Below are 23,133 nucleotides of genomic sequence, written 5' to 3'. Positions count from 1 at the left end.
CTTAAAAAAAAAAAAAGATATACAGGGGGACGTTTCATTATGCATTTACTAAAGTTCTGTCAATCACCTCCTCACTTCCAGCTAACCTCACTTTAATATGTCAAATGGGAACCCCCATCATGTGATACATCATAGTAAGGAGGGTAAAATTTAAAATTCTCTATTCAACGGTACCAAAAAAAATTAAATCGGTAAACGTGTAAGCAAATAGTTAGCGAAAATGTCTCATTTTATTTACGCCAAACTTTGGTATGTCAAATGGCTACCCCATGGTGTGATACATTATTTTAATACATATAGGCATTCATTATGCTATCAATGGTTGTAAAAAAAAATAAAATTGATTGACCAAGAAGCAATTAAAGTGTAAATCGGTAGGGTAGAAAAACAAATTTAATTGGTTTAACTAATTTATTTTATTAAATCTGCCCGCTAATTTCTCTGCATTCTTGAAATATTCTATTTTTTAAATTCTCAATACTCTCAGGTGGGGTTTTATAAACTTTGCTTTCTAAGTAGCCCCAAAGAAAAAAGTCTAGTGGGGTTAAGTCCGGAGACCGCGCAGGCGATTCGATTGCACCACGTCTGCCAATCCACTTTTCTCGAAAATTTTCATCAAGCCACTCTCGAACTACCAAAATGTAGTGTGCGGGAGCTCCATCCTGCTGAAAATGTATATTATTTTCATTCAATAATATAGCACCATGTTGATCTACTTGATTTTCCATAGATTGGATGATGGAAGGGTATATTGCATTTTCTAAAAGGTTTAAATAAATTTTGTCAGTCAAATTTTCTTCCAAAAAAAATGGCCCGATTATTTCATTCCCATAAATTCCTGCCCAAACATAAATTTTTTGGGGATATTGGGTATGGCCTTCCCGAAAAACATGCGGATTTTCATTATCCCAGTATCTACAGTTATGTCTGTTCACCAGGCCATTTAAAAAAAAGGCCGATTCGTCACTGAAGCAAATGTTCTTCAATAAATGGGGATCGTCGTCAATTCGCTGGCACATCACTTCACAAAATTGAATTCTTCTATCAAAATCATCTTCTCTGAGTTCATGAAGAATATGAATTTTATAAGGAAAGAACTTATTTTTTTTTAAAACTTTATGTACGGAACCAGTGGAAATATTCATTAGTTTTGCGGCCTTTGGTATAGAGAAAGTTGAATCCATAGCAAATTGTCCTAGTACTTCAACTTGGCATGCTTCATCGACAACTCTATTTTCATATTTTTTCTTATTGCTTTTAATCGATCCCGTCTCTTCAAATTTTCGTATCAATTCTAATACGTATTTATGGCTCACGTTTTTATATAGATACCTTTCATTAAATGCTCTCGCGGTTCTGCGAGTACACCGATCTTGAGCTCCATAAAGGAAAATTATTTCTATTCTTTCGGCTAGCGTATACACCATTTTATTAACTCACTGTTTTAAGTAAAATTGAAAAATTGCACGCGTCAAACTGACAGTTTTAACAATAATAAATCGCCTGCTTTTTAAACGCCTTAAAAATGTAAGGTATTGCAGTGTTTTTTTGTACCTAATAGGTAGGTTTCGCAAAAAATATAAGTGAAATAAATACACATACAAAGTTATAAGATTTTTGCAAAACATTTGAAGACACTCTTTTTTCTCGCAAATAACGGTACACATTCTTTTCTTAAAAAAAATAAATAATTTACTTGAACTAAATGTACTGTTTGTTACGACACATCTTAACTTCTAAATTGATTGTATTTTTTTTTGATGATCTATTATAAAAAATGTAAGAATTTTAAAATGATGTAGGTACCACACTAAAAGGATTCATTTAAAATACCAAAGTTTGGCGTAAACAAAATATTCATTATTTCTAGACATTTTCGCTAACTATTTGCTTACACATTTACCGATTTCATTTTTTTTTGGTACCGTTGAATAGAGAATTTTACGCTGCTTACTATGATGTATCACACGAGGGGGATTCCCATTTGACATATTAAAGTGAAGTTAGCTGGAGGTGAGGAGGTGATGTGGACAGAACTTCAGTAAATTCATAATTAAACGTTCCCTGTATATCTAATTTGACGTGTTTTTTTTTTTTTTTTTTTTTTTTTTTTTTAAGAAAGTCGTTAAGGGTGGATCGTTTTGAAATGAAAGCACTGTATGTGTATAGGCTCTTATATTTAAATTACATTCGAATAAGAGGTAACAGTAAAAGGGTTCGATATTCATATTTATGTTTACGATATTTTGTTAAAACACAATACATCAAAAAATTTAAAAAATCATTTAAAAGACCCAACTTTAAAAATTGTAAAAATAAATAAATATCGACAACCTATAGCGGCTTAAGACGAATATCCACCGACAGTTCTGCGCACTTGTCACCGCGATAGGTTTTCCTGGCAAGTGTGTCCAACTATAAAAAGAAATTCATCTATTTTATGTAATTCTTAAAACACTTTTAATTTTTTTTTTGACTTACTTTATTAAAATTTACGTTAAAAAATAAGTAATTATCTTAAAAATTTATTCTATCTATAAAAATTTAAATTTAATAAATTCTTACGTATGAATGTATATATCCAAATAAAATTTAAGAATATATTATCTTGATCAATTGTATGTCATAACTGGAAATTAAACTTGTATTTTATGTGATCCTCAGGCCTAATCAGAATCCGTCAAGTTTAAATTTAAAGTATGCCTAAAAATCCTTTTTAAGAAATAACTTTAAAAATTTGTTATAAGTATTGTCTAAAAATAAACTATATTTTTAATTATATATACCAAATAAAGGTTTTTATGACATAACGCAACTGAAAAAAATTTATTTAAGTTGGTCAAAAAACAAGGGTACGTATTACAAAAGAATTACGCGAAAATATTTGGTATTATAACAACAACATAATCGTGCAAAATTCTTTGACAAAACTATCTAGGAGGTCTCTCTTGTTAAGAATGAATTTTAAGTCTGGTGAGATTATTTTTGTGCTTTCTGAGCGGTACACCGTCCGTCGATACCCAATGATTACATCACCTTGTATTGTATGTATATTGTAGTTGTATGTCGTCCTGTAAATCTTACAATGTTGCCAAAATTTCCAAAGCCTACTTTGAGAGAATTAAATTGCCGCATTCTGTGGAATATGAATGAAAAATTGAAAATAAATAAAAACACAATATCTACATAAAATGTTGTATTTACTCTGTTATTTTTCTTCAAATCTAAATATTTTAAATATCACTTGACAAATAAACATATTAATAATTCTAGTATTTTTCTACATATAACAATCAAAATGTCGTTTGGTTTTTACATACGATGTATTAGGGAAACACAAAATATCATAATGTTAATCATATTTTATATTAGCTAAAAATGAAGATATGGCCTTTATCTATTTTTAGTAATATATGGGGTATATTGGCGACCATCTAAAGTACAACATACTTTATACTAATAGTCTAAGCCTGAAAATAATAAACTTAAAGCGATAATAATAATTTTATCTGAACTGAACCTATTTAATTTACAATAAATAAGCAAAAAAACATCGCTATCTTGTTCAATACATTTCTGAGCACACTTAAGCACTTGTAGCTTAGCTATAGCGTCTTGTAGTTTTTGATCTTTTATCTATTAATCCATTATTTACATAATATGTGTTTGAAGTTCATCAATGGTTCTGTATTTTTTTACACCCTTAATTCCTTATGTAATCTCAAAAATAAAAGTTGAGAGATCTTAGGTCTAGTGCCCTAGATGGCTAATCAACGCCACATGTCACAATCCATCTATCGTTAAACATCTATTATGTAATATTCTTATAACATTTAGTTGATGAGTAAGTGCTCCAACCTGTTGAAAATAGATTTGTTTCCCTCTCTCCAAGTTAACATTGTCCAAATTATCTTCTAGCCCTCCAAATATTATGAGGCCAACATATCTCCTGACCAGAGAACCATCATAAAATACAGGTTCTGTTCTTTGGATTTCTATTAAGCCGCACCAGGCGTTTATACTAAATTGATTTTGAGGGTATTTGGGAATCAACAATGAAAAGATTTTTTTGGACCAATAGTGTACATTTTTACAGTTAAACATACCTTTGTTTGAAAAATTAGTTTTGTCGCTGCTAATTATACAGTTTAAAATAATATCATTTGCTTCATTCATGCATTCCGTAACCAGTTTGTTCTATTATTACTAATCTCACACTGTAAGCTCTCGGTAAATTTCTAATTAGTTTTTATTTCGTTTCCCATATGAGCTTCAAAATATGCCAAAATAAAGATTTCAACATCCTCGCTTACTAAAAATTAGTTCCTTCTTTTATAAACACGTTTTCTTTAAAATTAAATTTTCTATAGAGAATTAGAAAGTATTTGACCGTACCCGTCTAGCGCTATGTCACTATTGTTTCGGTATATAGGGTAACATTTTAATATATCACATTTTTCAACATGCGTAAAAGGTATTTTACCCGTATACTATGAGTTTATTATTCAAACAATGATTTATTTATTATGCTTTCAGAAAGTTCAAAGCCAACTGGCCTTAATTTGGCAAAATTATTAATATCGCTATGATTTTGTAATTTTTAGATTTATGCTATTAAGATAGACTTGTGAAAAAATTATTTTCTTTTGATTTATGCAAAAATGTACGGGGAATGCCGTTTAACAAAATTTATGCTATTAATTTTTTTTTTATTTTCACCATTTTTACAATTAGAAAATCATGAGCAGAAAAATTCCTATAAGTTTGCTAATTTACCCGATCCGGTATATTAAATATTTACAAAGATAACAATAGTGCCTATTTAATAAGAGGCACATATATGACTCTCCTAAAATATCTTTCATATTATAGAGGATGTGTTGGCACCCAGTATTAGAGATTTTTATGTGTGTTTATTTTTGAATCTTTTTATATTATTAATTTTTTTTAAGGAACAGGCGTAACAAATTTGGATATATTTGTTCAAAATATAGGCTGCAATATGTGTTTTTATTAATATTAATAATACCCTTTATCAGATCCGTATTCATATCCATTATATAGCGGAATAGAAACGCACTACGTGGTTGAGTGTGGTTCTCTTTTTTGTAAATGTTTTAAATTTCTGATAATACTATTTCCAAAATCATTGCCAGTATATCATGAAATTCGTTACCTAATGAAATATGATATGGAAATATAACGTTTCTACTTGGAATTTGTTTGGATTTCCAAATTCTGAAATAACGGGAAAAAACAAAAATAAAACTATGAATAAAATTTGGAGCAACTGCAATATCATTATTTTCTTTTTGGTATACGCTTTATTTGAAGATATATTTTATGTAAATGCTCTGACACGATAATAAGATGTGTGCAATGTTCTATCATCAATCATTAGTCAATCTACTACTACTACAATTGCTTATAATCCAATGCCGTTCATCAGTTATGCTTTATATTATGCACAATATTTTTTTTCTCTGCATTTACTTAAATTTACTCATAGTTTCCGTTAGAATGAAACTTCATATTAAACTATACTATAATTACAGCTATTTGATATTTTGCAACCTGTTAGTGCTTAACAAGTAAGCGTACCAATAAAACATGTTAATCGTAACGAAAAATATTGGAAAAACTATCCGAGAAGCTTGATCAATTCTCGATACTGAGTTGAAGCGTGGAGTTCGTTTTTTCTTTCTGCATGTGTTATCTGAAAAAATAAATAACATTTATTTACAATATATGCAATACTATTTTTTAAATAAATTAACGACTTCATTTTAAAAATATAAAAAAATAATAACGTGAAATATAAAAGTCAATTTACGAAAGTATTTTTTAATGCTGTATAAATGGTTAAATAAGATAATTGCAGGTAAATAAGAAATTAAGTTTAAAATTTAAAAAAAAAACCGATGTCTTTATTGAATAGTATAAAAATCCACTCCAATATCATTAGAATTCAATCTAGCTGCTAATTTATTCAGATTCTGAAAGATATCTAACGGAATTTATAACATTTTCTTTCAAAGTGGACATACTCCTATAATTTCTAGAAAAAAACCCTAGATCATTAAGAATTACTGTCAGACAAAAATGCAGTTCTAAATTATTAATGGATATTTTCTTTATAAATTGGGGTTCATATGGAAAAAAAATTATTTAACAAATGGTTATCAAGCAAAATTCTGAAATATTTCTTTAAAATGATGAAAGGGAATTCAATTTCTTGTCAAGTTTTTTTTGTAAATAAATACTACGACTTGTATACAGATATAAACATAATACGATTGCAAATAAGGAAATTCTTTAAAAAATATGTATAATTCTATTTTTTATGCATACTTGTCTATCCTTCTTAGTTATATATATACTAACTGATATTACTTTCTTCGTGCTTGTAAAGAGATCTTTAAGCATTGGTCTATCACCTTTAATAGTTGGAAGAGGGGTCATGTGAGGTTATTATTATTTGATGGGTTCTGTCGGTTTTGCTTTTTACACGTTTATGAAAGTAGAGAATTTAGAATTTGGCCTGTGTTCGTCTAAATTTTTTGCAGTTTTTACTGTAAGGAAGTTTTTTTTATTTGTGTTTGTGGATTTGTTTTGGTAATATACCTAAAGATTTAAAAATGTTTTGACCCTGGGAAAAAAGACAGGAAAATTTGGCAAATGAAGAGGAAAGTGATTGTGCTAGCTTATGGAGACCGCCGGTGTACAAGAAAGACAATAACATTTGTGATGAAAACAATAAGAGTGATCTGGAGAGTGATTTAGACTCAAATAGTTCTGACACTTAATTTTCTAGTGTTGAGGAAAAAGCAAGGGAAGTAGAAGCTACAGGGGAAAATCAAGCAGTTTTACAACGTAATTGTTTAAGTACAGGCCCCAAACAAAAAAGTTTAAATGTCTAAAGAATCTAAGAAAGCTCTGATTGTAGTGCTTTGCAAAAAATAGCGTTTTTAATAGGGATTCCCTATAGTACAATATGCTATTTAGTAAAAAAAGGGATTAAAGACAGAAAAAAAGGAAAGATGCGGGACAATTAAAGAAACTTGACACGGATATGGCCAAATTGCTAAGGGAAGTTGTGTATTCTAAATAAAAAAACAATGAGGTTCCGACCATAGAGATGGTTCCTTAGGAAGGACATCTTATCGGCAAAAGACAAATATTTCTCAATCTCAACCTTGCGGAGATACCTGATAAGACTTGGATTTAAGTTTAAAATAGTTAACACAAGGGCTGCTGTAATGGAAAGTACTCGAATTGTCAGGTGGCGTATGGAATATTTGGAGAAAATTCAAATAATTCGGGAGGAAGAAAGATCCATATATTAGACGAAATATGGTATGATACCATGACATGACAAAAAAAGGTTGAACTTATAGTTCTAACAAATGTGTCCTAAAGGATGTTTCACCAGATAGGGGAGCTCGGGATCATTATTCATTGTGGTTCAAAAGAAGGTCTGAAAAAGAAAGATGGACAGAGAAAGATGGAAAGGACTAAAATTGCGTGGCAAAAAATAGAAGAGTATATACAGCATAAGATATAGACAGCTAGATGGTTTTCAATGTAAAAGTTCATTTAAAAAAATGTACTTTGACTTTTCTGACTACATAATTACTTTTTATCAAAAGTTTGTACTAAATATAGAGATGGGGTTTTCATAAGTAAGTTATTACATTTATTATGTATTTGTACAAAACATTTTACCCTTTTGTGTCAAAAAATAAATCTTTAACGCCTTAATCCACATAATAAATAGACCTAAGTAATTTGTACTTATTCACTCATCACTTATTATAAACACTTCACTGATGCGCTAAAAACTGAAGTGATTAAATTAAAATTTTTGACTAAACTGATTTTACGTACTTAAATATTATCTTTAAATTTATATTGCTATCAACTATCCTGAATTTCTTAGTTTATAAAACTAAACCCAAAAATCCCGAATAATAAAATTTTAAGGCCGGACCTGTGTCACACTTGAGTGGCTGTGACTGAGGTCAGACGTCTAACAAAATAGTACGTGGGCGTATAAAGTCAAATTTTACGAATCAAATGTATAAATTTAAAAAAAAATGTTTTAAACATTTAACTATTAAATATCGCTAATATTTTGCGATTTAAACATGCATGCCATGTGACAATGCAAGCAACACCGGCATACGGACTATTCGCGGTACATCAAAGATTCTAATAAATCAACGCGAAGCCGCATTGCAATTTCAAAACTCAACAAGCTGAACTTCAACCCAGCATTAAAATGACTTCTTTCTTGAAACTTCCATTATTTTATGTACTGTTTTTCTAATTCTGAAACATACATTCGCTTAATTAAATAAATAAAAAGACACTTTTCAAATAAATTTAATAACATCAACATATCTAAACAGTAACATAAATAACATTTCTATTTCTCCGTCACATCGATCTAACGACAAAAAACACATCGCATCGAGTTAGGAAGGCGAGCTCACGACCAATACCAGCCGACCAACTAACATATAAATGTAACCGACATATCCATATACCATGCAGTCAAGTCCCTTGTTCCGTGTCGTTAATAACCAGAGCACTTCGATGCGACCCATAATAAAAAAAAATAAAATAACTCGATCAAATAACTGCTTATATACACAACCACGATCCCAAAAAATAGAACCATGATATTCCCAATTTGTCCGTGCTCATTTCAAAATCAAAGAACGCGTCAGGGCACTGGACCAGCCAGAAATTCGCAAATTTCTCCGAATAATGGCGCGAAAACAAGCCCTGGAAGGGGATTTTCTAGCCGACAACAAACGTCATTCCATTGCTACCGTAAGGTCGCTCCGCGGCAAGAACACTGAACCGGTTAAAAATCAAGATTTCACAATTTACACTCCGTTTGTAAATCAACCGTAATAGTTTTCGTTTGTATCGCAGCTGGACCGCTTCTCGGTGGGCCTCTTTAACACCATGCTGCGTGCGGGGTGGGTGGGGTCTGTCTTTGGACTCATTACCAATACCAGCCCACCTCATACCTTATAAATATAAGTCAATCCGATTCCCGATTAGTCAATCCTTTTGATCCGGACTACAAACTTTAATACACTCTGATATGACCCAGTAATAAGAAGGTGCCTAAACCAACAAACTAGCAATCAGAAGACCGGTAGGAGCCTCCACGCGGAAAGAAGTCAGTGCAAAGATGATGATAATGGCAGAAGCCCCGACGCTAGTCCGGAGAGAAAACAGTGCAGAGATGACATAATAAGAAGATAGGCGCCAAAAATCATAACAATAATCGATCAAGAAACCGGCAAGAGCCTGCGTCGCTAGACCGGATATCTATGTGTTGTTGTCATCATGGCTAATAAATAAATAATCTTGAGATGAAGGTCTTTTCTTTTAGTGGTTTCTAGATAATCTATGGCTGTAACGCGATAAAGTGACGTATTCTTTAGGAAAAATAGTTGTATCTTGTTAATTTTAGAAGTCCTTATCTGGTGTGTTATCAGTTTTTGTATACTTGAAGAAATTTCCTAAAAGTTTCAGGTTCTGATAAGAAAAATGATTTGAATTCTTTGTCCAGTAGTAAGAGCGAGTAAGGTCGCAACTTTATAAAATGAGAACTGAAGGCTAATTTAAGATTGTTCTATTTTTCCAAAAGATTTATTAATTGTTGAGTCTCAATTTTGCTATACCCTTCATAAACCCAAATATACGAATATCTTTTTGTTCTTGTTTTTTTTTAAATAAATGACAGAGCGGATCTATGGGAATCTACCGAATATTGGTAATTATATTTCGTCTTTGTTCCGTAAATAAGATAACAACATAGTCTCTCTACTCATACCATACACCACGAATTTTAAAGTAAACAATCCCCCCAGTCCTATGCATTCCTAGGATGGTCCCCATGCTCATGGAATTCATTCTCTGTTTTCGTGCCATACATCGCGTATCGTTACGAGTGATTTCAAATTTGTATTTTTCATTTTTCTTCACAATTAGTTTCTTTTTATTGTGTAACTATAGTTAAAATAAGTCATATTAAGGAATCAAAAGACACGTTATTCTAGGATAGACCATGATAGTAATGACTATATCCAGTACAAGATCTCATTAATTAAAAAATAAGTGTATAAAAAATTGCAATCGAGTAGTGAAGGGCTGCGTTTCTTATCTCGATTTCGTACATGGTCTATTTCAAGGTCGACACAGGAACAACGGAATGCTGTTTTAACAAGGGATGATGACGGTGTGGTCTGCATACGGCCAATGTTGCCGATGTTCAACCGGCGTTGCCGTCAATGGCTGGTAAATTTATTTATTTGTTGATTCCTAATCATGATATTAATGACTTTTGTAAAATATTATAACATATTTTATATAGAATTAATTAGTAAAAAAAATGGTTCTCTTAACTCAGAATAATATACTTATGAACGATGAAAGCAACATATTGAACAATTGTAAATTATTATGGTATATTTTACATTTGTTGTTTTTTCTAAAAAATTATTGATAATAAGTTTTTAAAATATTGCAGCATGTTTATATAGAAATAGGTTACAATAGGCTGATATTGACCCTGCCACATAAGAATTTCATACAACACATAGGTACATCATCATCTATGGCAAATCGTAAAGGTGTATCAATAAATATAATTGAATTAGGTGCTAGCAGGAATTCGAACACCTTTTCTAATTTTTGCAAATTAACTGTTGTAATTAATGCAAGGACATTTTTTCAAACTTATCGAATAAATTAATTTGTATTCTAATATTTAGAAATATAACAATATTATTGTTATTTTTATTACTAAGTGTTTTATATTGTCTTCATAAAATAAGTCTTATATAGATGTATATATCACAAACATTAATTTAATGTTTTTTGTTTTAATATCTTTGTTTTAAAGGTTTTTTATTTTTTAGTCTACAGTTGCACAATTAACTATCTTTAAACATCTATGTTTTTATCTTATTTAAGGAACGAGGACGAAATATAATTACAATCAAACTTCATTACAGATAAGTTCGTTTGATTTTCTAATTTTTTTATCAAGAAGATCTTGAAGAAATGAAATTATTGCGTAAAGGGTTGAGTAGGCGGTTGTCAAACTGCTTTGAGTAATACGTCATTTTGACATAAACAAGCTTATTTTCATAATCTGTTTTACTTTGTATTTCTTTTATGTGATAATCACAATGTATCAAAACTATGAAAAATTCGATATGATTAAAGGTTTTATTGAATGTAATGAAAATGCAAGAGAGGCCTGTAATTTATATCAACGACGATATCCAGAACGAGGGCAGCCACATAGTACGCTGTTTGAGAAATTAAAAAGAAACCTTATTAATTTTGGTTCTTTTGCTAAACCGCGAATAAATGCTAATAATAATATAAATGACGATCAAGAACTATTGGATATAACAGTTTTGGGAGCAATTGAAAATAACTCTAATCTATCCACCCGGAAATTGGAAGTAGAAACTGGTGTGCCAAGGACCTCTGCAAGACGGATTTAAAAAAAATATAGGTATAAAGCTTATCGAACCCGAAAAGTTCATCATCTCTTTCCTGCGGATCGTGATAGAAGATTGGAATTCTGTCGGTGGTATTTGCAAAAGTGTGGTCAAGATACAACATTTGGCTACAATTGTATTTGGACGGATGAAGCATCGATTAGTAGTGCAGGCATTTTTAATAGGTATAATAGGTATACCTGGGCTCGAGCAAATCCTCACGCAACGGTGGCTGTAAGAAATCAAGGCCGTTACAGTTTTAGTGCATGGGTAGGCATATTTCGTGGTAGATTTATTGGTCCCTATATTTATGATGGACAGTTAAATTCAGAGCGATATTTACAAATTTTGCAAACGCAAGTTGAGCGCTTCCTAGAGGAATTGCCTCTAGCCCAGCAGAGGCATCCTATATTTTTCCAGCAGGATGGTGCGCCACCGCACAATTCCTAGAGTGGTCAGTAATTATTTAAATGAGCAGTTTGGTGAGCATGGATAGGAAATCAAGGTCCAATACGTTGGCCGCCTAGATCCCCTGACTTAACACCCTTAGATTTTTATCTTTGGGGAAGAATAAAAGACTTGGTATACCAACAGCCAATTACTTCAAGAGTAATATTGGAAGAAGCTTTACATAATGCATTTGCAACAATAACAAATATTGAATTAAGAAACGCTGTTGATAATGTTGAAAAACGTAGCCGCTGGTGCATTGATCAGGAAGGAGCTCAGTTTGAACACTTGTTATAAGTACGTAATATATAGAGTTGCAGTTTTAGTTAAAATATCAATAAAAAAATAAAATCTGGTTTTTACTTTTTGTTTGTTAGTGCATATTCGAAGTTTAAAATAAATAAATAAATAAATAAATACTTTTATTTTATTTTTTTTTTACAGTATTATTTTGTTTTTATAACTGTATTTGTCCATTAATATAATTAATATTTAATAAAACAGGAGCTATTGTTTAATTTACTTTTGATTTTTAAAAGCGCTTACTGAAGTATCACAAATAAGAAATACAGAACCTATAACGTTCTTTTTTAATCTTTGAGTGTCTTAAATAACTGCACTTATTTTTAATAAGGACGTTGATATCGCAGGCCCTTAAATTGTCATTATATTTGATAAAACATCTAATCATATGGAATTTTTTGAAAAATTGATACGTTTTTGGATTCTAATATCAAAATATAAATACAAAGGAAAACATAGATTATAAAAACAAGTTTATTTATGTTCACTTATAGCAGTTTAAAACACGCCTACTCTTCCGTTTACGCGATTAAAATGGCGGGTCATTACCTACGTGTTTTTAATATTTAAGAAATTTATTTATATATCGTAAACTATTAAATTTAGATTATTAGTGTTATATATATTTAAAAAGGAAATTTTAAGGGCTACAAGAAAATGCAAAAAAATAATATGCATTTCATTTAAAAAAAAAAAAAAAAAAAATTTTAATAATGAAGCATCCTGTATAAATTTAAATATCATGAGCATGTTAAGCGCTTAAAAGTGCTATAAGAAAGTCTTTACAGAAATCATTTATCTTTAAAAACACAACAGCCATAGCCGAAAAACGAAAATGACCAAATTTCCGAAACGCCCTCTAGCGGCCAAACTGTTTGCCATAGCAAAATTTCATTTACTTCAATAAACTTCTTTTAAAATTTGAGCACGGAGAATGGAGGTCAAAATTTTTTTATCTCTAACAGGGACATGGCTTCCCATAAGAAAACGTCTAAATTGGCCCACCCTGTACTTGACAAAAAAATTTTGCTATTGCTAAAATTATTTTACTATCAGTAATATTCAATCTAGGTGGTTAAAGTAGCTTAACTAGCGGAAAACCCTTCCGTGAAGGTGAGTCTATAGTAGTTTTTGAAATACTTATGATGGTTGTATTTTAAGTTTTTTTCTCTATACATTTTAATGATTTTCATTAAAATGTATCAAGTTTCAAGTCTGTGTGTCATTGACTTGTGGTTTGTTGACTTTCTAAGAGTTCTGCTAGTTCAACCCATTGACCACAAGTCTGGAAGTTCTGCTTTACAGTCGATGGGAAGTTTATTACGCTCTTAAATGGAGTATGTATAGTGGCTCTGATTATAATGACGAAGTATGTCACACGGATCTTCTAGTATCGTAACTATTATCACATTAATTTTTTTTATTTGACCCCATAAGACTGCTCCTCGGCCATATCTTGGGAACCGCTGATCGTATGACTTGAAGATATAAAAACTATAGAGTAAGTCGGTCCTGAAGAACCACTGGAAAATATTGCTCTGAAAATATTGCTTCAAGTTCTAAAAATTAATACCAGAGTACGTAACCGTTATTTAAAATTTATGTTTTTAAATTTTGCATAATAAACTGAGCATTTTTTTTCGCATTTTTAAAGAGAACTAGTTTATTTATCAGTTTTGTAAAATAAAGTGGCCTATATATTCCTTGGACCCTAAGGTAAGTATTTAACATCAAAAACCTTAGATGTTGCCTTTCCGAATGACTCTGTTTATTATTGCGCACATATTAAAACCTAATTAATATTGTCAGGTCTTCCAATTTAATCTGCCTTGATTCGTATCTTTGGGGAAGGATTAGGGATATAGTTTTTACAACAAGGCCCACTCTTTGAGGATATGATTGCAAGAACTAGGAAAACCATCTGGAACATCCCAAGAACTGAACTTGAAACTGCTGTTCTTTCAACTCATTAGCATCTTCCTATGGGTATCCAAAACAACGAAGGCCATTTTAAACACAACATTTGCCATTAGATCACTTTCCTTTTCTTTTCATGGGCCTTATTAAAAACAAGTTTTCTTAGAGCCACAAAAAATATAATAAATAGAATTCAGTAAACTATAATATATCCTCGATTATACCTATAATATTAAAGTGACTTAATAAGTTTAAGACGCGTTTAGTTCTTTTGGAGAAACATAAATGTTCTGGTATATATTTTTTAGACTCACCATTGCCTCTTTAACATCTTATTCAATTTGAAGCTAAATCTAAAGCACATCAAAAAAGTTGGATTACCGACATATCAATCAAAGCCAACAGTTCAGACGCATTAACGAGATTCCGAAGAAATAAGTAATACAACTACAGACTCACAGTTTTCGTTTGATTTCTTAAGACAGCTAAACACAAAAAAAAGGAAAACAGCAAATGCAGAAAGCGATCAGCCTAGCAAAAAAAAAATTAATTATAACTAATTGAAGAGCACCTATATTATGTGTGTAGCATTATAATAAAAGAGGTACAATATAATAATGGCATTTTATCAGTTAGGAATTTTTACTAATGAGAACTTCTTACTTGGTGTTAAATTTATTTAAATTTTTCTAATTTTCAGGTAGTTTATAGTCTAAGATTTCTAATAAAAAAAAAAATCGTGCTATTTATTGGTTATGTTAGTCGCCTCAGTATTTGATTGAGTGTTCTTTCTGTTTTGTTTCTTGTTATTACTTTAGTCGTACTCAAAGCTGTTTTCTTTGAACAACTTTCAAGTTTAAAATAGGGTATTTTAATTATATTAAAAAAAAAAAAATGGATTTCTATGTAAGAAAATTTGTAGACAATAAAACATATTGCAGAGTTTTGGAAGAAATAACAGATCTTTCCAATGAAGTTGCTCTTGACCAAAGTGACTCATTTATCATAATAACATACAAAGTCTGTCTCATAATTTTACTCTGCTGGAAGCATTTCTGCACAGCTTTAATAGAGAATTTTTATTCATTGTCCTTACTATACATTGTACTTAGCAAATACCAAGATATGACTTATTATACAACGGGTAATATTAATAATAATGACGGTACAGTTATTTATTAAAGAAGTGATTTGAAATACGAATTGGCATAATTACTATTTATTCCTAAATTAGACGCACTAGCCTATTCTGACACGTTACCAACTTGGCTGGTATACTTCCAAGACTTCATCAATTATTTATTGGATAATGTTGTCAACTTGAAAATTGTTATTGTTATTATTATTATTATTATTATTATTATTATTATTATTATTATTATTATTATTATTATGCGAAATTTGAAGAAAATGCAATTTTAAAATATAAAATGACAGATACGCGCTTTGGTGATAATTTTTATAACCAATTGGTTGTTCTAGTAAGAAAAAAAACCTCATCCTTTTTTTATTAAACTTCTTACTTATATTTTTATTTAAGCACAGGGTGGATTTAAACAATTTAGTGAAAGATTTAAACTGGACTATATTTTTGTGATTAAAAGTAAAGGTGGAAAGGTCGAAAAACTAGCTTTTAAAGATCCTTACCTTAAGGTGTCTGTATCTGACTTCAGCAGGCCTGCCCTGGACATCTTGGGTCTTCTAATTCGGATGTAATCACTAAGAGTAGTTGCGGGTTTGATAAGTAAATCACGATATGTGATAGAGTAAGATTAAGACAACAGTTGCGCAAAAAATGTATAGATCACTACACTGGAATCAATGCGCGATGCGTAAAAATGCTAACAAGGAAGTAAGTCTTCTCTCTGGTCTCCGTTCAGCACAAACCAAACGAATTTAGAAATTTAAAGGCTATATTTAATTTTGTATTTGACAAAGTTCTGTCAATCACCTCCTCACCTCCAGCTAACCTCACCTTGATATGCTAAATGGGAACAACTCTTGTATTATACATCATTGTAAGCAGCATTGAAATGTCTATTCTACAGTGCTTAAAAAATTAAATCAGTTGATGTACCAGAGAATAGTGATCATAAATGTCTGGAAATATTGAATGGATGCCTATTTAAAAAAATATTTGGATTCGATGAACTGTTTATTACCATGCATTTTTATTGGTAAATTGCTTTAACATGTATCAATTTTTTTGGCGAAGTAAGAGGGAAAATTGTTGGTCATTTAAAATAATGAGTGACACTATGAGGCAACTACTTGACCTACCAAAATTCAAGTTGATAGAATTTCTTTTATTACACATTTTTGCCTACTATTTGCTAACCGTAAACCGATAGAAGACTGTATACCCTTTAAAATTATCTATCACACTTAGGGTAGCCCTTTGAAAGTTTGAGGTTGATAAAATATCCATTATTCCCATGCATTTTTGGTCACTATTCGCTGGTACGTCAACTGATTTTTTTTTGGCACAGTTAAATAGACATTTTGATGCTGCTCACAATGATGTATCACGCAATGGGGGTTAAATGTTAATGGTGGTTCATTTTGAAATGAAAGCATCGCATATACTTAATATTGAGATGACTGATTCAATAATTTCGTGCAATTTGGGAGTTAATTGTCTGAGACTAAGATTTGGTCTCGGGGAATAAGAAAATTAATTTGACAGACAAGATTTTTTGTTGGCATTATAGTGTTTTAATTACGTGGCGTTTTTTTTTAACCAATAACCTACCCCATTCGACTGTAGCTGGCGGCCACAATAATTTGCCATTCTAGCTATTCTCGTGAACCCTAGAACACCACTTTTCTCCAACCACGGTTACCATCTCCAAACAAGAAAAAGGTTATACAATAAATACCTAAAAAAAATAAATGAGTCACTGCTTTCTACACAAGCTGCAGAAACCTCTAAAACACATCAATCTTTAGTTTATTTTAGTAATGTCTCGTTAACTATTGGTAAGAGTTTTTGCTCTAATGAATTAAAAATAAAGCTTGACCTACGTTGTAGAATAGAGGACAGCTTAGCGAAACAATTAGCCAACACCAAAGATAGACTTCCAGTAATACATAGATCTCGTGTTAACCTAATTAATTGTTCCCATCCAGAATCAAAGTTTGCTACATGGGTCACAGTGAAAGAAAAATTAAGATCAGAGTAAATGAACACCTCAGAATCATTAAAAGAAATAAAGACTTTTTAATAACAAACACCAATTCTTCTTTTGTGAACCATATCCTAGAATCAGGTTCAACCGAATATAAAATGTCTGTCAGAAGGGGTTAAATCGAACTTATTAGAGGCTTATGAAATAAATACAACTGTTAAATTTCCTAACTATATTTACGCTAGTAAATAGAAATTCTTTGACAACCTGCGATTTTTTAATTTAATTAGCCCTCGTAAATGAATTACAAATAATTAATATATTCCTCAATTCTGTTCATCAAAAATTAATTTTTTCTACTACCGTGCATAAAGTACTCAATTTACACATTTCCCAAGGTTTATAAAGTTTCACTTTTTACGCACTAGTGCGTAAGTAACTCTCTGTATGTGATATCATGCGACACATAATAAAATATTCCCAATAGACTTACTTTGAATAGTTATTGAAGTTCTCTCGCATTCACTTTCCATTTGGATCTCATGATCCTTATTTCTCCTTGAACAGCTCTTATAATTTATCCATGAGGTAGATGATCTCCTCTTAAAAGGAATGGTTGTATATGGAGTGAGAGGAATTATTTCTATTGAGGTAGGATCCGTAGGCATATGGTGATGCATGGGCGGTGAAGTAATCGAATCTTCTCCTAGTCGCTAAAATTTGGCAAATAGTCTTTTTTATTAGGAAAATTGTGTGACTTACGATAATTCGTTCGCAAGTTTCCCATTCATTTTCTTCATCAGAGTCTGAGTTATCGGAGTTAAACTCGCTAAAATAACATTCTCCGGATCCATACTTTGTAAAATAATGGACTACAGCAAACTAAAAATAAAATATTTTAGCCCAAATATAATAATTTTTGTCGAAAACATTTTTATGTAAATAATTTTAAAAAAACGTCGAGGTTTTGCAAGATTTATTCGCGCTTTAAGGATATATGTTTCTTAAGAAATGGTGCATTTAAATCTAACATTTTCGACATTATACAAGAAATGAGTTACTTATTATATTGGGTATTACGTCACTTATAGCAAAAATCAATTTAGAAATTTTTATCTCACACGCTCAACAATTGAAAAGAAGAAAAAAATAGACTTATTCAGGTATTTAAAAGAAATATGAACTTAAATCTGTAACGATACCGTTCGATATACTTAATTACAATTAAAGTTTGACAAACTATTAATAAACCATCAAATCATATAAAAAAGTATATAAAGTATTTTCGAATTAGGAAGAAATTTTGATGAGACTGCATTACTGAAAATTTGAAAGATAAGTATATTTTATTTTTAATTTAATTTAATAACCTTGATAACGGTAGTAGATATAACTACCGAAACGTTGGTTGGTTCAAATTAGGTATTTTTAAAAAAAGTAGGTCTTCTTGTTGTTTTTTATAATTTTTAATTATAATATTCATAACAAAGTTAGGTAGGATATTGAAAAGAAGAAACGAGCTCAGAGATTAATAGATTGAACCTCAGCTCCTAGGTATATAAAAAATCTATTATACCTCAAGTAAATTATTGTATTTAAAACTTATTGAACTTAAATTAAATTAAGTATATCAAACGGTATCGTTACAGATTTAAGTTCATATTTCTTTTAAATACGTGAATAAGTCTATTTTCTTCTTCTTTTCAATTGTTATGCGTGTGAGATAAAAATTTCTAAATTGATTTTTGCTATAAGTGACGTAATACCCAATATAATAAGTAACTCATTATGAATTCGTCACAACAATACAGATTTTATTTTAATTATACAAGAATTAAAAATATTTATAAAACAATAAAAGGATCTTGAGGACATCACCACAAATGGAGAAGCAGAAAATTTAAAGCTTTGTTGACCCATCATGCTTAATGGCTTTTGTAGGTTGATCATACTTATTAGAGGTTCGCTTCCGCTTGTAATCCCTTATATGTTTTTTTGGGATTTCTGGCTGAATCCAGCCAGAAATCCGAATAAGCAGATAAGCAGGAAAATTTGTTATAAAATACCACCATTACCTTTTTTGGCTCTCTACTTGCAAAATATCTCTGCATATATACGTTGCCTAGAAACCAAACCAATGAATCTATAGGGTGCATACATTAATTTATTAATTGCAATAAGAACTTAAGTCACAAATAACAATAATGATTTTCCCTCGCTCTCCCTTTAGTAACTCAAATTAAACGTAGGGAGTGCCATGACGTGCGGCTTATTTCTGGTCTTAGCGGCAAACGTGCGAGAAATTGTTGAAGCATTATTATTTTATTAACTTAACGCTTTTGCCTGTGAATTTCTGTTGTATTTTAATGTATTGCGCCTAAGAAAGATATTTGCCGACCCTTTATACTTAGGGCATAAAGCAACAACTTTAAGATATGTGTTTGAAAATGAAGCTTACGATAACAATAAAAAAGTTAAATTTACACATAAAGACATTCACTTTCTAGAGATATACTTTCGTGTTCATATACTTTCTAGAGATGTGTGGTTTATGAAACCCTAAAAGTTTTACCTATTATATTAAACTTAAAAGGTAAATTAGAATTTATTTATTTAGAATTATATTTTTGAGGTATGAAAAAGTTATTATTTGTTCTTTAACAATGATTAGAGAATATTTTATAAAAGATAAAGGACTAACTAGGAATAAGGACTAAGTAAGACTAAAATCAGCAAAAATTGGAAAAACCACTTAAGTTAGATATATATTAGATAGATTGCGCTTAAATAGGGGAAATTCAAATCTACAATAATGCCTCGTGATAGGCAATAATTGAAGGGTAGAAGTTTTCGGAATACAGTAAGGTACGAAAACTATACCTTTAGAAAAAGTTAACTACTTAAGGATTATACACATTGAACTGAAACCAACATCAAGTTTTAAAAAATATTTGGACGCGCTTTATATAATAATTAAAGCCATTACATCAGCAGTAAGACTATCAGCTAAATACTAGTTAGATTATCTACATTTGTTTAAAGAAATCAATAGCAAATTTTAAAAAAATAGCTGTTGATTTATGCAAAGAGCTGTTTATTTATTTATCCAAAAAGACAGTATGTTTATATATTTCATTGGTCAATAGATAGTATGGATAATAAAAAGAAAATGGTTAATGCCTCTCGAAAATATTTTTTTTACGAGGTAGAAAAAATAAAGGTTCATATATGGTGAAAACCTTAAAAATTACCAAATCTAATTAAAATTTAATTATTAAATGCAATAATTCAAAGAGTGTCACGAAACTAAAATATGAAATGAAATAAAAAGTGAGGGAAGAGGAAACAAAATTATGGAATCTGCAAATCTAAATAGTTGGATATCCTGCCGATAACCATAGAATAGAAAAATGGAAATCCAAGAATAAACCAACAATCGAAGAAATTCAAAAATTAAACAGAATGCAAACAACTTATTTTAAGGATCAAAAAGATTGTAACATAATCGAAAAGACAGTAAAGGCTCAAATAACGAAAATAAAAAATACGTGCATTATCAACACTCAAATAATATATATAAAATGCACTAGAATCTTAAACTTGAAACCACAGATTGAGAATGGTGTAATAACCTATACTATCAAGTATAACTTAAGAAGTACTTGGACTGTTTTTGTAACTATAGAGCCTTTTCAGATCTATAGTAAAATAGACATAGACAAAAAACTATGATGAACCGTTATTATTTTTAGAGTCGAATTTTCTGCTGTAATAGTTCTAAGTAAATGATTCCAACTTACCTCTTTTTAAAATTTCCTATTGAATGCTTCATCATTTACTATAGTAGTAGGAATATCCCAAAAAATTATAGTATTCTTATTATGGTAAGAGATAATCTAAATGCCAAATTAATATTTTATTAACTTGATTTCACGAAAATTAGGTTAAATAACATAACTTTGGAAAATAAAAATATGCAATATAAAATCTTTTATATCTACTGTTCTTCTCAGTCATCTATCGCGAGTTTTAAATAAGATTTTAGCATATATTTTAAAGAAAACAACTCTTTCAATAATATTGAAAATTTTATATAAAGACAATTATTAACGAACACATAATAAATAATGTAAAATTTGCATATCTAATTATTAACCTCTTAAATAATCCCAATTTAAGTGTGATAAATTACATTTTAATGTACGAACATATAAACTTAATCACTATACCAGAATCGGGTACAGTTTAGACCTAGAATATATTTGTAAAAAAGTGTTAAAATAAACGATATAAAACTAAATTATTTATTTGTACATCAAAATTGGTATAATGTATTTAAAACAATAATCTAGAAGAAACATATAGGACATTTTTCATAAATAATTTTTTTTAAGTTTTCTTAAAATGTAAAGCAATATCAATTTCTTACAATAAAGTTAAAAAGACAATGAAACCTTTCATTACAAATACCATTTAATAAACAAAAATTATTAAAAAAATTAGTATAAAATAACGTAACAGAAGAAAGAGAAAGAGAATATAAAATATACCTTTAAATTACAAAAAAAATTGACTGTACAAAAAACGTATACAAGACAAAAATTTATGAGCATAAAAATAACATAAAGAAAATATATGAAATATTATCTCAATAAAATAATTAATATAAAAGATAAACAAAGTAGTCCCTCTAATAGTACTCCCATGAAAGGCAAAAATAATCACAGTTTAAAAGAAAAAGCTAAACCCGAAAAATAGGTTTCATTGCTCTATATTACAAATGTTCAATTATGTCTGGGTAATATACCAATTATAAAAAAGTAAGGGATGTTCAGCGTCTCCAGGTTGTAACTTTTTAGCAATGTTTTTCTTGTAAGGGTGAAATTTGTGGTTTTTAGTAGCTACGCATTCCAAAATAATAATTTCATTCAATTGGTTTTTTTAATATATGGTCTTGGAATAATATAATAAATAAAATAACTGTAATAGCAAATAAAGATATAAATTAAAATAACATAGCAAATTTTAAAATAATATGAAATAAAAATAATACCTGTTAAAAAAGTCTGCCGCCTGGAGGGATTTTTCATTACATACTTTTTTAAAATTGATAGTTCTTTAATTATTTGTCTTACCCTTCTTAAAAGTAATGTGGCATTCTTTCCATAGATATGCATGACCATGGCTTACTATTAAAATTAAAATAGTATTTAATTATTTTACGTAAATTGTCTTTAATTAGGCATTTTTGAAAATAAGTCCATAGTGTTATTTATTTTTCAAAGGGAATAAGTAAAGTGGATGTTTCTATTTAAAAATTTACCATCTATTCCTTTAAAAAAACATAAGTCTATTTTGTAATTAAAAATCCTAAATTATAACAATAAAAAAGATTATAATAGTGTTCTATGGAAAAAACCCATTAACACCATTTTGTTTCAATATGTTAAATAAAAACGTAGATACAAAAAGGATCCCAAAATCCAAAATTTTCAAAATCACTCTGTAGATTAAAAACTATGATAATTGTCAAATTTTTGTTAATGAGATTTACATACTACACATTTACCAGAAAAAAATAATTGCTTGTTTTTAAATTTAAAGCTATTAGAAATATTTTAGACCGAAGTATGCTTTTAGCCATATACCAAAGTTAAGTAAAGTCAATACTAAGATATGGAATATTACCCTAAGGCAATATGTATTACAACTATTTAAGAAATGAAAATGCAGAATAAAAGATTTAAAATAATTTACAAAAAAACCATATTTATAATTTACTTAGTAAAATTATAATA

The 23,133-nt window shown here is 29.8% G+C and overlaps 1 protein-coding gene across 5 annotated transcripts in view; it reads right to left on the bottom strand.

The window, feature by feature from the left end:
- Positions 1-5,275: 5,275 nt before the first annotated feature.
- Positions 5,276-23,133, bottom strand: part of LOC126738054 (gamma-aminobutyric acid receptor alpha-like) — a 332,395-nt gene continuing 314,537 nt past the window's right edge. For all 5 annotated transcript variants that reach the window (XM_050443226.1, XM_050443225.1, XM_050443228.1 and 2 more), the window contains 3 exons: positions 18,098-18,217; positions 17,829-18,048; positions 5,276-5,716 (listed from right to left, as the gene is read on the bottom strand). In XM_050443226.1, the coding sequence (XP_050299183.1) occupies positions 5,556-5,716; positions 17,829-18,048; positions 18,098-18,217 (501 nt within the window). In that variant the 3' untranslated portion in view covers positions 5,276-5,555. The remainder of the gene's footprint in view (positions 5,717-17,828; positions 18,049-18,097; positions 18,218-23,133) is intronic.

Source organism: Anthonomus grandis, chromosome 6 (genome assembly GCF_022605725.1).
Source record: "Anthonomus grandis grandis chromosome 6, icAntGran1.3, whole genome shotgun sequence".
NCBI classification, from domain to species: Eukaryota; Metazoa; Arthropoda; class Insecta; order Coleoptera; family Curculionidae; genus Anthonomus; species Anthonomus grandis.
This window is presented reverse-complemented; position numbering and strand designations above follow the sequence as displayed.